This window comes from Anabrus simplex, chromosome 2, assembly GCF_040414725.1.
Source record: "Anabrus simplex isolate iqAnaSimp1 chromosome 2, ASM4041472v1, whole genome shotgun sequence".
Classification (NCBI taxonomy): Eukaryota; Metazoa; Arthropoda; class Insecta; order Orthoptera; family Tettigoniidae; genus Anabrus; species Anabrus simplex.
In genome coordinates, this window is record NC_090266.1 from 172337402 (window position 1) to 172354094 (window position 16693).

Below are 16693 nucleotides of genomic sequence, written 5' to 3' on the forward strand. Positions count from 1 at the left end.
CCTTGAGGCGGTAGAGGTGGGATCCCTCGCTCAGTCCGAGGGAAAAACCGAACCTGGAGGGTAAACAGATGATGATGATGATGATGATGATAAATAGGCATACTTGCAGTCGTCCAAAATCAATGAAACTTACATTAAATTAATAATATTTTTCTGTAAAAAAATTAAAATGGACTTTCTTTTATCAATACCAACGTTTGTACTCCCCTTAGGTTGTTTCTTTTGAAGATGTAGTGCTCTTACCATATGTTTTCTCTTTCAGGTAATTTATAACTTTACTTACTCAAAGTTAGTTTCGGCAGACTAAAGGGCCTAAAACTTATAAAATAATAGCTCCTAGCACTGCACTGTTTTCCCAAGATTTTTAATCCCTTTGGGGGGGGGGCGGTTTAGAAATGTTCATATAAGTAGCGTAACCTATGCGGCTAAACTCTCCAGTAACATATTATCTCTATAATGTCGTCACGCCATTGATTTAGTGTTTATACATTGTCACATCGATTGAATGAATGAATCCTTGAGAACTACCTTTCGTTCTCTTATAATCCACACTGACAGGTGACAAAAACTAACCTTCAACTCTATTTTGGGCTTATTCCGAGGCCTTACACGCTCTAGTATTTTGTAAGGAAAAGACACTGTATACGCTTGGGGAAATAAGTTTCTTCTCCTCTGTCATGGCTACTTTGATTTTCGGACTGCGTTTTGTTCACATATACACACAAAAGTCGAAGAAAGGAAATGTTTCTTCACAACAGAGCGTAAAGTTTTAGTAATTGTTATTTGTAGAAGACCTAATACCAGTGACGGAAAAATTAGTGTGACTAGTTGATTACTCGTAGTTTCGTATCATTATATATATCGTTGTATCAGTTTCTTTTATACGATACAATCACGAATCAGCCTAAGGATGCCGAACAATTTCGTGGCTTTTAACTTGACATCGTGACACTCACTCACTCACTCACTCAGGGTAGGGGCACGTTCGCATGTTGCTCTTTCTCATTAACAACATACCTACGAAGTAATGATTACGCTAAAAAAAATGAAAATACAGTACCCAATGGGAATAAAATTGGAAGTTGTGATATAGGGAGTGGACAGTCTTAATAAAACTATGGAATTCACTTTAGCGTGAATGCAATATGTCATAGCATTTGTCGTGCAGAGTGCTGAGTTTGTGACACTAGACAAACATTAATACGTATATCCCTGGTTTCTATCATGGATACTGTGGTGTAACAGAGATTATGACTTCAATGCTGAAGTACAAGTGAATTTCAAGTAGCGAAGTTTATTGATTCGTCACAGGCACTTGGGGAAATGGATGATGCACATCCAATTTTACACATCCTCCATCGGAGAGAGGCCTGGAGATTTAGCGGGCCATTACAACAGTTGACATTCCCCACAGCACGTTGTGTTACTTACGAATTACGGAGACGGGCGTTTATATGGTGGGAGAGTAAACCTCAGTGGTCATACATGAAGGAAAGTAGGACTGTATCGTATACATGCTCGCAGATACGTTTTTCACAGAAACAATTTGACCTATAGAAATATAGAGTCTGTTATGTGTATCCTCAGACTATGGGTCTACGTGGGAGGTGAATCATATTTTTATAATAATTAAGACTGTGTCTCATAAAATATAAAGTACGAGGAACATACAGTACAATACCATGCATCCATTTTAGCGACTATATATTGCAGCTCTTAAGATCCCTTTGGTTCTGATGATGATGATGATGATGATTATGTGTCCGACCACTGTAAGGCACGGTTCCCCTCATCAGTTCCTGCGTTAGACACAGATTTGAACCACTAATTATTGGTAAAGTCTACTGTCTTAAATTCAGAGATTATATGTTCATTTTGTATGATATATAGCATTAGCCTGGTATTCTTGTGTGGTATTATATACCATACCGTAAAATATTCTGTGTATTGTAGATTTTATTCATTACTGTAGGCAAAGTCTGAAAAAACGTCGTCTTATTTGACGAGCTTGACTTTTTCTACCTGCTATTCCGGCTTTGATAGTACACGATTTTAGAATACTACAGTGTGCTTACTTCAGTGAAAATTTTTCGATGGCATGAGATATGACATTATGTACAAAGTCCATTTGTTTCCAAGAAATACCATTGCTGACTTTTTCACTTCTCAAAATACCTTTAATGTAATTTTGACCAAATAAATATGATATGTTGTTCGTATATTCAGTAAAAGTTTAGACGAGCACAGTTTTCCGCATGAAAGGTAGATAATAGCAATGCAATTACCCAAGGGACATATTCCTTACAGAGTCATTTATTCGATATTAGTCGTATATTACAGGATTTTTTAGAATACCTGAATGTGCATCAAAGTAAGGGATGTGTCTGTTACGTCATCAACCCGAAGGCTGATAGGATCCTCAAAAAGACACCACCAATGTTTATGTGGTTATAGGAAAACAGTAAAAGAATGATGTTTCCATCAAAAATAGCCAAAGTCAGATGGGATATAACAGAGAAAATACATTTTCTACATGATGTTAACATTTCTATTAATTAGTAAAAAATTTACGAAATTAACATAATTAGTCTTATCTATATACAAGTTGTGAGGACATTATGAACATTTGAGAAAACAGGCGTGTAATTTTCTCTCAAGCAAAGCTCTTAGCCTCTACAGAGTGGTAGAACTTCCCACGTTTAAACATAGCAGCCTTTAATAAAGGACTACGAAATTTGGCACGTTGACAGGTAATATAAATACAAATAACGTCTACCTCAAGTTTTTTTGCGTCCAAGCGAACAATACTCACTGAGTGGTTCTCAGTTAGGAATGTTGTGTAATATTAGCTCCAGATTCTCTGCGAGGGAAGATCTATATCACGAGTAGACCATGCATTAAAAGAGGAGCAACGAGAAAATCATCAGAGGAGTAATTAATGGGTTAGTGCATTTCCTTGTTAAATCCCACGTGTCTTTTGCTATTTCTTGTTGGAAGCATCATTCTTTCATCTGTCCCAGAGTAAAATGTGGCTTCCACAGACGTACCAGTCCCATTTATGGCAGTGACAGTGGGGAAGATGCTGAGGCATGGATAATGGATTAATCTTCACAGTCGTCAGTGATAATAACAAACATAAATTAGAGAGAGAGATTTATTTTAAAAAAATCATCCGTTCTCCAATGCGGGTGACCATTCGGATCCGGAATACAGTTACAATTTCAATGGAGTTTAAAAATATCAAAAAATGAAAATTTAATCGTTGAAGCTGTTATCTTCTTTTTTCCAGGGTTAGTGGGGGAGGAGTGTATATCACGTTCTCAGGTACAGATGGAAGTGAATGATTTGCAGAGAGTCCCTCAGTATCTGTATTACTACTTTTTCTAACTCGCAGAATGGAACTTTCAAATTTTGTAGGAAGTTCGATGTCTGTGTCTCTTGCTCCGAACAGCAGGCCTCTGACAATCCACCGATAGATAGGTAGATGCAACTTGAAAATTGTTTCAATTTCATACTCAGTAAGAAAGGAAGTCTGAGAGTACATTATAAGATGTAGGAACACTTCACCCAGTTCGTCAGCAGTAGTTCCTATGTATTCTCTGCTGTACTTTCAGAGTAAAAATATTTAATAAGATGGGTGTTAGGAAAGAAAGTATAATTTGAGAACTGGCATTGCAATGCTCTGCAATTTTCATATTTGAAAACTCAAATTTTTGTTTATTTTATTTAGAAATTCGTTACAATTTCACCAAATTCACTTATAGTTGTCATAAATTCATCCTGAATTAAGTGGGTTTTTATAAGGACTATGGTAGATGAATTGTATTGTAAAATTGATAAACATAACTTTAATCACTGTTTATTTTATGAATGGCCAACGGCCGTAGCCGTGTTGAAACACCGGATCTCGTGAGATCTCCGAAGTTAAGCAACATTGGGCGTGGTCAGGAGTTGGATGGGTTGCCACGCGCTGTTGGTGGGGGTAAGGGAATGGAGGAGCGGGAAGGAACTGGCCACCCTACCGCACATAATCTCCGGCTCAGGAACACCTCTGTGGAGGTTCGGACCTGCCTTCGGGCAGAATAACCCTTACCTTACCTTTTATTTTATGAATAGAACTATCGCAGTGTTTATTTTAAACTTTCTGACAGGGGACCGTCCTTCCTGGTAAAACGATCCTGCCTTTACCACCCCAGTTAACCGTCCCGAAAATTAATTGTAACGAGTTCATGAAGGTAATAGAAACTTTTTTATGAAGACAGTGTTATCAGTCAAAGGTTCCATTAGGGAAAGAAGAGGAAAATCAGGTTACATGTACACTGTAGTAGACTGTTCAGTTATTCCAGTTCGACAGGAGATCTCCTTTCAAAACAATGAATTAGTAAAAGCTACAGTATTGCAATAATTCTGTTTTGATAATATACTTAGGTATATGAAGATTAATCTGTTACACTTTCAGATTTTGACGCACATTTGTAAGCTTCTTGGGTGACTTTGTTTAGCATCGTGTCCATCAGAACGATTATATTTTGTATACCGGAACTTGAGGAAATTTCATTCAATGTTAAGTACACTGTCTAGAAATTATTATTTTCAATTTAGGATACTTGTCATGATCTTTTGAGGCATTTTACTGTATATTTCTTCGGGTATTCCCAGACATTTCAGGTATTTTCCAACATTCTATGCATTCGATTTATCAGTTCAATTAAATTACTACTTAGTAATAAGTTACTTTCCTTGAATGGACTGAAAAGTGCTAAAGATTACATCCAGAGTATTAAAGAAAACATTTCAAGTTCACCATTATGGAAATATCTTCCGTTATCAGTAAACACACACTTCACCTCACTGATGAAAAAATGTGGCATTGTTCATATTCATTTGAAATTCCACTTGAAAATTACAGTCATTGACGTCGTAATGTAGAAGGGTACTAGACAAAATATTTTGTGTGGGTACAATAAAACAGATCATCTTCTTGTACCTGTCCTGAAATATTTCGTTGTTTTATCCTTAACTAGCATGATACCCGTGCTTCGCTACGGTATTATACTGAAATTTATATTTTAATGCTTATTGTTTTATATATAATCCGCCGAAATTCGCGATCTGACTCTTTTTCTGAGAGAATCAGCCAAAATTCTCTATCTGACTCGTTTCCTAATAGATTACTGGAAGTTTCCTCCCACTTTTCAATCATTCCTTCCTGCAATCGATTTTGTACTTCCCGGGCTAGTTCCAGGTATACCACCCGGTCACTTGGGTCCCTAAATCTTTGCCATCTTTTCCTAAAAGCATTTTTAATATGGAACAAATCCTTCAGATCAGGCGTGGTGTCGTCTTGGGTGTCTTGGCGGTACTGAACCCGCGACCGGACTGCATTCTTAGTCATTAGGGCCTGCCCGTCCAGGACCCGTTTCCAGCGCGGTCCGCACATTATTATTATTATGATTATTATTATTATTATTACTATTATTATTATTATTATTATTATTATTATTATTATTATTATTATTATTATTATTATTATTATTACTATTATTATTATTGTTCTGGACCCCACAGCAATATGCAAGACCGCTACTTGGCGGTAAAATACATCTGCTGCCATTGTCATTGCTAACAATGTGACCAGCATCATTGTTGCGCGTAGGCAAGTGTGCGGAATTTCTGGCGATACGAATGACATACCTCCGTGTATTATTGACCTTATTATAGAGGTGAACAATTTGACGGCCAATCTCATTCCTATCGTTTATTTCAAATGTGTTTAAAGTTTTATTTATATGCCAGGAGAATCTACTCTAATCTAAGAACGTTCTCCGAAGGAAAATATGGCTGTTGAAAAAGAACCCAGGAAAGATTAAAAATGATCGGTTTATGATCAGAATAAGTACATCGCAAGTCTACAGCCTGTTTCCTATCATTCGACAGGATCAGGGATGGAATGAATAAAGCCCCATCTAGCGGCGACAATAGGAATTGTGCCGGCTGCCGAAGCTCCCCTCTGGGGCAATGATCGATGAGTGACAAATGAAATGAAATATTGGACAGAGTTGCTGGAATGAATGATGACAGGGAAAGCCGGAGTATCCGGAGAAAAACCTGTCCCGCCTCCATTTTGTCCAGCACGAATGTCACATGGAGTGACCGGGATTTGAAACAGTTGTGAGAGGCCGGCGCGCTGCCGACTGAGCAACGGACGCTCCTTATAAGTACATTACGAACAGTAAAATCAATTGGTCTCACCTCCTTTTACACCCCACCGCCGTTAAGTTTATTTACCACCACCCTCCAAAAAATTAAAAGAAGGCGTGTTTCTTTATGTTTAAAGGAGATTCCAAATACCAATGTTCACGTTTATTACCTTCAGTTTTGAGATATAAGTATCCCCTTAAAAATAATTCACTTTTTTAACTTCCTTCCACACTCCCCCACCCTCCCTCACAAAGTGATATTAAAGCAAAAAATACTTGTTCCTTTAATAGTAAAGGATCTTCTAAATACCAATTATCACCACTCTAACCTCTTCAGTGTTTGATTTATGTGTCCTCATGAAAGGAATTCAACTCCTTTACACTCCCGCCCTCCAAGATGGTTTCCACACCAAAACGCGTTCTTCTTTGTTTTTAAAGGAGGTGCAAATAAGAATTTTCACGTCTGTAACAACTTTAGTTTTTATTAGATGTATGTATTCTCATACAATTAAGTCAATTAATTTTTTCTATCCTTTCACACTCCACATCCCCTTCATTGGATTTTTCGAGAATATGTGTTTGTTTACTTTTAAAGCAGATTCCAAAAATAAAATTTCACGTGTGTAACATCTTCATTTTTGAGATATCAGTAGCCTAATTAAAAGAATTCAACACCATTTTCAGTCACTTTTACCCCCCACCCCCCACTACCCAAGTTGTATTTCCGAAAACTAAAAATACACTTATCTTTATTTTTAATAGGATAAAAAATTGACCATTTTCACTTCTGTAACATGTTAAGTTTTTTGAGATATACTGTAGAAATTCTCATTTTAAAATTTCACCCCATTTTAGTTCCCCTTAAGTGGAGTTTCTTTACACTTACAGGAGATTCCAAATACCCACTATTTACGTCTGTAACATTTTACGCTTCTCAGATATTCTGTAGATATAGTCTTTCAAAAAATTCACCCCAATTTGCCACTCCTGTTTAACAGCCATTAATTGAATATTCCAAAAGCAAAAATATACGTGTTTCTATATTTTTAAAGGAGATCCCATTTACAAATTTTCAGTTCTGTAATATCTTCAGTTTCTGGGATATATGTATCCTCATTAAAGGCATTCAACCCAGTATTCACCCTTTTACACCCCTCCTATTGGGATTTAGAGAAAACAAAGAAATACGTATTCCTTTATTTTTAAGGGAGATTCTAAACACCAATTTTTACATCTATAAACGTTTAAAGTTTTAAGATGTAGACACACTCATTTTAAAAATTCACCCCCCTTTTCACACCCCATTATTTGGATTTTCCAAAAACGAAAAAATACGTGTTTCTTTATTTTTAATAGAGATAGAGAGTTTCTAAGATATAAGTATTCTCTTTTAAGGCATTCAACCCATTTTTCACCCCTTTTCACCCCTCCTATTGGGATTTTCCGAAAATAAAAAATACGTGTTCCTTTATTTTTAATGAAGATTCTAAATACCAATTTTTACATCTCTAAACTTTAAAACTTTTGAGATATAGATGCACTCATTTTAAAAATTCACCCCCCTTTTCACCCTCGCATTATTTGGATTTTCCAAAAACAAAAAAATGTGTTTCTTTATTTTTGAAAGCGATCAAAAGTACCAATTTTGAGGTCTGTAATATCTTCAGTTTCTGAGATATATGTATTCTCTTTAAAGGCATTCAACCCATTTTTCACCCCTTTTCACCCCTCCTATTGGGATTTTCCGAAAACAAAATAATACGTGTTCCTTTATTTTTAATGAAGATTCTAAATACCAATTTTTACATCTCTAAACTTTAAAACGTTTGAGATATAGATGCACTCATTTTAAAAATTCACCCCCCCCCTTTTCACCCTCGCATTAATTGGATTTTCCAAAAACAAAAAAAATGTGTTTCTTTATTTTTCACAGCGATCAAAAGCACCAATTTTGAGGTCTGTAATATCTTCAGTTTCTGAGATATAAATAGCGTATCCTGATTAAAGGCATTCAACCCCTTTTTCACCCTTTTTGACCCCTCCTATTGGGATTGTCTGAAAACAAAAAAATACGTGTTTCCTTATTTTTAAAGAAGATTCTAAATACCAATTTTAACATCTGTAAACTTTTAAAGTTTTGAGATATAGACACACTCATTTTAAAATTTCACCCCCCTTTTCACCCCCTTAGCGACGGAATATCCAAAAATCCTCTCTTAGCGAGCACCTACATCTTAATATGAATATATCCCCAAAATTTCATTTCTTTATGTCCGGTAGTTTTGGCTCGGCGATGATGAATCAGTCAGTCAGTCAGTCAGGACAAGCTACTTTATATATATAGATGTTCCACGGGTATTTAAACAATACGCATACACATTATATTTGGACACATAAATGCAGGGCCGGATTAATGGGTGGGGGGGGGGGGGATAAAGGGGCTGCAGCCAAGGGGCCCCGGCCCTTGGCCGAACCTAAAATTGTATAGAAAGGCCTGCTGCTCCACCTCCGTGCTTGTATATGAATATTTACGCTCGCAAAATATCGAACACACACTCTTCCTTCCTTCCTTCTTATCAGCTGTCCGCGTTAGTATTTCATCACCGCTAGAATCAATTACCGTCCGGAGACACGAATCCTCGCTACTTACGCACTGTAATTATTGTAACGGTTATTGTTGACGAAAATTTAAATCTGGCAGCTTGCGAGTACGGGCAGAGGGGGAAGGGGGAGGAGGTCGAGGAAGTGAGCGGGAGGGGACAGGGGATGCACGGTGGAATGCGCATACTATACTATATCTTTGCATCAGGAAGAGAACTTCCTGTTCTCCTCTGATTACTGAACAATTCGTAAGTTACAACTGTAATGTTCTTGTAAAATGGTTAGAAAATATCCTAGTGGTGCCAAAAAACGTAAGTTCTGTTTTGTATGTCGATTTGAAAGTGATGATGAGACAAATGTAAAATATGTTTTGGCATTATGAAATATTAACATGAAAAATAGAGAAAAATTATAGTCTATTTCAACACTTCCCTATTCATCAATTTAAGTGGAAGTAATTCTATAACGACTTCATTTGCTAGTCTTACGTGATATTACGTAGAAGAGGCCCCACATTTTTAAAGAGCCCGGGGCCCCCAAACACCTTAATCCGGCACTGCATAAATGACAAAAATTGTATACGAAGAAGTTCTGTTGAACTTTATAAAAACATATTTCTTGATAAATGGGTTTTGAATCCAGTATCAATTTTAATTTCTTCTTTTTTGTATTAAGATCCATCTAAGAAATTATCTAGTACTTAATGCTTAAGGGGCTGCCTGGCCGAGGCGGTAAAGGCGTACTCGGTTCGCCCGAAAGGATGTGGGTTCGAATCCCCGTCAGGAAGTCGTAACATTAAGGAAACGAGATTTCCACTTCCGGAGGTGCATATGGCCCTGAGGTTCACTCAGCCTACACCAAAAATGAGTACCAGGTTAATTCCTGGGGGCAAAGGCGGCCGGGCGTAGAGCCAGCCACTCTACCCCATCACGTGCCGAGGTTAACAATGGTGGAAGCCTTTACATTTCACTCCTCCAAGGACCTTCATGGCCTGCACGGAGGTGACTTTGCTTTGCTTTGCTTTACTTTTTACTTAATGCTTAGTTAGAAGCAGTGCTCTTTTTCTGGAAGGTGCTGGTACTCACTGTCTAGTTGCTATTACAGCAACTTCCACACATCTAACATACACTTGTCTTCACCATCCATTCCTTTCTCTCTCAGTAGCCATTTGTTGCGAAACTGTGGAACATTCTGGTCAATAATTGTCAGAATCAGCTTCCTTTTGAACCCGTGGATCTTCGATTTACATGATCCTCTTCGCCGCCTGAATTTTCGGTGCTGATATTGTGTTTTACTGGATCACCTGCAGATTTAACAATCTCTACTCTTTCGGACTTCCAGATTTTCTCATTGACATAAAGTAACTATTTATTTTGCTCAGTTTGAACAATGAATGCACTTGTTTAATTTTCAGTGCATTGTTTCAAAACACACGCGAACACCTGCATTTTACAGAATGAATATCTTACACTGGAAAATATCGGCTTATAAAGAAAGATCAGTACAATCTCATTTCCCCTTCGGAAAGGTGGATTTCTCTTGAAAATCCATCTTCAGTTCTAGTATAAGAAAAGAAACAATATTAACATTATTAATCACCATTACTGTACCGTGAGCCTCCGTGGCTCAGACGGCAGCGCGTGGGCCTCTCACCGCTGGATACCGTGGTTCAAATCCCGGTCACTCCATGTGAGATTTGTGCTGGACAAAGCGGAGGCGGGACATGTTTTTCTCCGGGTACTCCGGTTTTCCCTGTCATCTTTCATTCCAGCAACACTCTCCATTCTCATTTCATAGCATCTATCACTCATTAATATAAATCACTTTGGGAGTGGCGACCCCATCGTAATAACAGCCTATATCTGATTCATTCATTACATCCCTGACCCGGTCAAAGACTGGAAAACAGCTTGTAGATTTTTCATTTTCATTTTCATTACTGTACCGTATAATGCTAAACTTGAAGTTAATCTTAAATTCTTTCCATTCAGTTTGTTTATCACAAACAATGAATCAAACACAAGGTCGTAGTAATCAATGTAGGCTACTGTACGTTGTACATATAGTAAACAAACACATATTTGACTCTTCCAAATAAGACATTCTTCCCTCCCTTCTCTGAAATAATTCACTATTAGCTGCTGGCAACTTGCATGCAACTTGGTAATTTTAAGTACTTCTTGTCCACCTACACTTATCTTGCTCTCTGGGGGGTCGATTGGGTAGTGTCCTTTATGAGTAATACTTTTGTACCATTTCTCATATCACAAAACTGTGTATAAGCCAGTGCTATCTGCAATATATTTACAATATACATATAAATAAGATATACAGGCTATACTCTTTCTTTACTAAGACCACAAAGCACATGTGCAACTTAGTTTTACTTTTTGGGCACAATGACTTGCAATAATAATACTACAGAAATGCATTTTGATTGTTTAATGTCTCTCTATGATGCTGTCAGTATTAGGGTAAAGTAATACTTTTTAATTGCTTGCAGCCCAGTCGGAGAGGCGCTCTGAGTTTGGCAACACGTTTCAAGAATCAGAATCTCTCGTGGCACCACCAATGTCGCTGTCTGCACCAGAGCTCGGTAGTGGAGATTCTGCTATCACCAATCCATTGCGCAATGCTGTCAGCTCTACCGAACTTCTACACGAGAAAGCTATGGCTCGCTTTTACCAGGCTGTGGCTGCTGAGGAAGCTGAGAAGGCCCGTCAACGACGTCAGAGCATTGAGCGTCCAGTTCCCAGTCCTGCAAGAGGCCGACTCGCATCCTTAGAAGATGAAGAAGAGTTACGTCATGCTGCCAAAACTCATGAGCTGGTTCGAGGAAGACTAAGCTCCCTGGAAGATGAAAATGAGCTTAGAAAGAACCTCAAGGCGCGAGTATTACCAAATCAACGAAACGACAAGCCGACATCTCTAAGAAAAGTCGATGAACCTGTGGTAGAACAAAAAACCGAAGCCTTGCGGGATCTTAAAAGAAATAACCAGCTTATCTCTGAAGAGGAAGAACAAGAAGAATTCGCTCGCATTCGACAGAAGCTAAATTCGCAAGAAGGCATGAAACCTCGGAGGGAACGGGAACGACAAGCTTCAGAAGCTTCAGAAGAGGAAGAAGAAGAGATGGAAGATGATACAGAGGAGGAAGATGAGGAGTCTCTGGATGCTTCAGTTGAATATGATGACGATGAAGATGAACCCTACCATCCAAAAAGCTTCCTTCCTCAGAGGGAATTTCGTCCGAAGCTAGAGCCTTCCTTTATATCGGTTGAGAGGGATATTCTTCCCGAAGATGATGAAGAAGACACATATCATCCTAGAGATATGACACCAAGACAAGTAATAACTTTTCAAATTACCCCTCAACCAGAACCTAATCCAGAAATCTCACCAAAGCCCACTTTGAGGCAGGAAAAAGTGAATCCTGAGTTAGTTCAGTCACCTATTCAAGAAACTAAAAACCTATCCGAGCCACCAAGAGATTCTATAGTATTAAGAAGTTCCAAATCTCCATCTCCTTCACACGAGCCTGGTGAATCTGATGTAGTTGTGCGGCGTAGGAAGAAAGAGCCTCCACCCTTGGAATCTAGTGAAGCTGACAAAACTGGTAAAGAAGAAGCCCAACTGCAGGATGATGACGTAGGCTTGTCCGCTGCTGAAATTGCACGAAAACGTAGAATGCAAGCTCGACAGTCATCTTTGGAGGAAGAAGCTACTCTTCGGCAGGTTGTTAGTAGCCATTACGATGACTTCATTCGTGAATACGGCCGTACTAAGAAACGACAAGTTCAGCTGTTTACAAATACAGATGAGTTAAAAGCAGCTGCTTTTTCTTCAGGTGAAGATGTCAGCGTACGGGATTCCATGGAAGAACCAGTGCAATCAGAAGTTATAAAGACATCAACAACATTGAAAGATTATGATGAGCGCTGGCAGAAATTGCAACAAAAGCAAGAAGAGCTGGAGCAAAGGTGGAAAAAGAATTCACCACAAACCATCAACAAACAACCAGTTGAAGAACCATGGCTTGATTTAGAAAAAGAACGCTTTAAGAAGAAGATGGACCAAAAACCACAAGAGCCGCCAAGGCAGGAGAAGAGTGTGGAAGAGGAAGAAGAAGAAGAAGAAGAAGAAGAAGAAGAAGAATACGAAGAGGATGATGATGAAGAAGAAGACGAAGACGAAGAGGATGAAGAGGAAGAGGAAGAAGAAAAGAGAGAAGAAAGTGTTGAGAAGCCCAAATTGAGGTGGTGGTGGCAACGAAGACAAACTACTGAAGATAATCAGAAGATTGCAACTCCTTCACCCCCTGATGCACAGGTGAAAGTGTCTCCTCCACCTCCTGCAGTGGAACGATCCGTTTCAGAGCCAGTTCAGTGTCCTCCAGGAGAGGAAGACAAAATGAAAGTTGCAGAAAGGAACGTCCGTTCTTTCATAGAATATTTGTCCGATCTAGCCATGTTTTCAGTGGCTTGTTGTCTATATATACTCGAAAATGAGGTTCTTGCTATCCCATTACTCATACTCATGGTATACCGGCAAGTATACCAAGCCATAAAAAGGAAGATCCCAGCTAAATGGAAACGTTCAAGATAATGCCCTAACATTCTTGAGAGTTGACCGTTGCCTTTCCTTCTTCATTGTCAGCGTCATTCTTAAAAAAAAAGACAGTTCCAGAAAATTTCCTCTGTATAGTAACCCGACGAGTTTTGAATCAAAGAAAACTTTTTCGACATTTCTTAATCAAGATTGTATCGGAATTTTTAAATTGAAATTAGCAGCGGAATTTATTCCCACCTTTGTGAGCACAATGTAAAATAGTATAATACTTTTCCTCTAATGTTGTACATAATTTCAAATACAATTGGATTTTGTTGGTATAAATTTACACACGAGAAATCTACTGCGTCAAATTTGCAGAAAAACGACTGATTCGTATTCTTGGATGTCATCAAATTTAAAAAGTCAGTATTTATGTTTCCTCCTTGAGAAATTTTTAAGGCGTAAATTTGAATCAGAATGAGAAATAGCAAGCGGATAATAAATACCATTATTGTCTCGTATGATTAAGCTCATGATGAACTGAGTTACATGCCCCTCTAATCGTATTCCTTTCACTAGGCAAGAAGAATCCTGTGTCTTTCGGTTTGTACATATAGTATAGTAAAAATCATTTCTCGTCAAACAATATCAGTCATTATTCTGTAACTTGGAGCGTTAGCAGTGCTAAGTTAAACTCTCATTCCTGTTTTACTTGCTCCTAGAATCAAAATAGACGTAGAAAGTGAAAAATACATTTATTGGAAATTCCTCATCATTTTTTTGAAATGCTGAAAGGAGTGAAACATTTATACCTATCATTTAGCACGTAACATTACAGTTTAATAACACACAGCAGTGAGAAGATGTATAACCGACGAAATGAAATCGTAAGTGTGCCACTACTATACTTCCCTCTAAAACATGCAGGCATTTTAGGTAAAATCCTTTGATGTGAGTGAGGTCAAGCCCTCCTTCTCTGCACTGTACAATATGTGATACATTTGGTGAAGTTCAACAATGGAGACTGACCGATTTCACACTCAAGTATAAACAGTTCAGCAGCATATTTAATTTAGTAGCTACAATTGTGAATTAGCCAGTGCTAGTATAAAATTCAGACTATAATTTCTCTGATATTTGCATTTTTTAAATTAGCTTTTGTCATAAGGAATTAGCGCAATCTTTTGGGGGTTATAGTAATTATTAAGGAACTTCCTTTCCGGAACAGGGTTCATATCGAAGAACTGTGTATTACTGAATTCATGGATCCGGCATACGTAAGTATATATACTTGGTTTTCAAATTAGGCAACTGATGGTATTGTATTTCCTCCAAAATCTAAGTTGTAGTAGCTAAGATTCTGATTTAGCCATTGCTAGTATTAAACCCAGTCTATAATTTATCTGAAATGTATACGTCTGCACTGACGTCTCTGTACACTACTACCAAGAAGTCATTGAATAGATACTGTGAAGAATATGACACACAGGATGTGTTGTATGTGATGGGAGTGGAAAGGATTAAAGTATGTTTCACTTTAATACCATATCAGTATTCATCAACTTTTTTCAAACAACTTTTCGGCTAATAACAAGATTTATTGAAGTAAATACTTTCCAGTGATTACAAAAGTGCACGAGACAAAATATAATGAAGAACTAAGGTATGACCAATATGTAGTATAAATTAACGGCAATAATAGCAAGGAAACACTTTCATTGATGAATACAAGTTAAATTTTTCCTATGTATGATTTAAATACGGCTATGTAAAATTCCATAAGACGACGGGACTTCAGGAGTTTATGTATTCTAATAACTACAAATTTCCGGAGTAAGTGGTAAGTAATGAAATATTGATAACATATGCTTCAAAGTAATTTCAAATGAAATCGTGGCATGGAAAGTATTCGTTGCTTCTATAAGGTTCACATTTTGTATCAATTTCGAGTGAAATTCTCAAAGAACTAAGTCTCCGTTAAACGTCTCTACAAATGTTATGATGCTGTAAATTTTCCACTCCTGGATCGCTACGCATTCTCTCAGAAGTACTTTATACACGTATTAAAGATTAAAAGAACAAACGGAAAGTGAATCTTCAAAATGGTTATAGTTTGCTGTTGTAGACGTAAGGTATCGAAGTAACGTCACCAGAGCTCTGATCATGAATAGGACATAACGAGGCACACGAATCCCGAAACATTACACTTTTCACATTTAATCCAATTTCAATTAGAGAACAACTTGTATACTATCATCTCTAAACCAAAAACACAATATGCGGTACCTCGTGAAATAATACGCTACCCAGAAGCCATCTTACAGATGAAGGTAAGCTCCTTTCAAAAACCTGCATTTTTTAGAAAACAATTGTCAATTTAAGGATAGCTATCCAATTGTTATGTTTATATGAATCACCGGAAAAATAAACTTTGTATGAAATCTAGGAAAGTGAAAAATGTTACACTTTTGCACATTTTGAACGCATTTAACCCAGAATAGCAGTGCCATGCATTACACATTTCTAAAGAGAAGTTCCACTTCGGATTGTAATCCTTTATGTTAATATAACTCAGACTCTTGTAATGTTACGTGCAAATGTTGGAATGAAAAGTGTGTTTCTGATCAAATCGACTAACAGAAACAATGACTTGTACGTCACTTTTCTACCAGTAAAGACAACACCGTTTTGTGTAAATTTCTCTCCAAATACATTAAAACATTTATTTTATGATTATTTTTGTCCTTATGTTCTATTCCTTACTTTAAGCATATATTCCAAATATATTTGTATATCACTTACATGTTGAAAAATAAAGTCGAACATTAAAATTGTTTTTAAATTGGCTATTCGTTCATTAGAGGAGACCATATTTTCAATGAGAAAGGGCTGTTCCAAACCCGAACAGTTTGCCAGAAGGTAGTACGGTATTCCCCTCTCCTTTGTTTCATTATCTTTGCATTACATTTTGATGCATATACCATATACCTTGTACCGGTCCTAGTCTTACTTACTGGAGATAACGAGTTTGGAAGTCCGCTAAATTTGGACGAGCGTGTAATTTGGACCGATAATATTTTTTGGTATTTGCAAGCTTCGTCACCCCTGCCTGAGGCAAGGTCAGCAAGACAGCCAAGGATAGCTTTGTTCCTGGAAGTTGTTTTGTTAATGGACGTAAGGTTGAAAGGGGAAGAGGATAACAACATAAAAACTCATATCCCTTGTAAGATTTTACGGTGACAAGTAAGTGTACTGTACTGTGAAGTAGTTATTTCAGCCAAGAAGGTGTTTAGCTTTTACAAGTACTGATGAAATATCTAGGTAAGTTTTAACATAGTTTC

The 16693-nt window shown here is 37.5% G+C and overlaps 1 protein-coding gene across 1 annotated transcript in view; it reads left to right on the forward strand.

Moving 5' to 3' along the window:
* Positions 1 to 16194, forward strand: part of MnM (myomesin and myosin binding protein) — a 228052-nt gene extending 211858 nt beyond the window's left edge. Inside the window, exon 9 of the mRNA XM_067140443.2 lies at positions 11305 to 16194. Coding sequence (XP_066996544.2) covers positions 11305 to 13406 — 2102 coding nt within the window. The 3' untranslated portion in view covers positions 13407 to 16194. The remainder of the gene's footprint in view (positions 1 to 11304) is intronic.
* Positions 16195 to 16693: the final 499 nt, after the last annotated feature.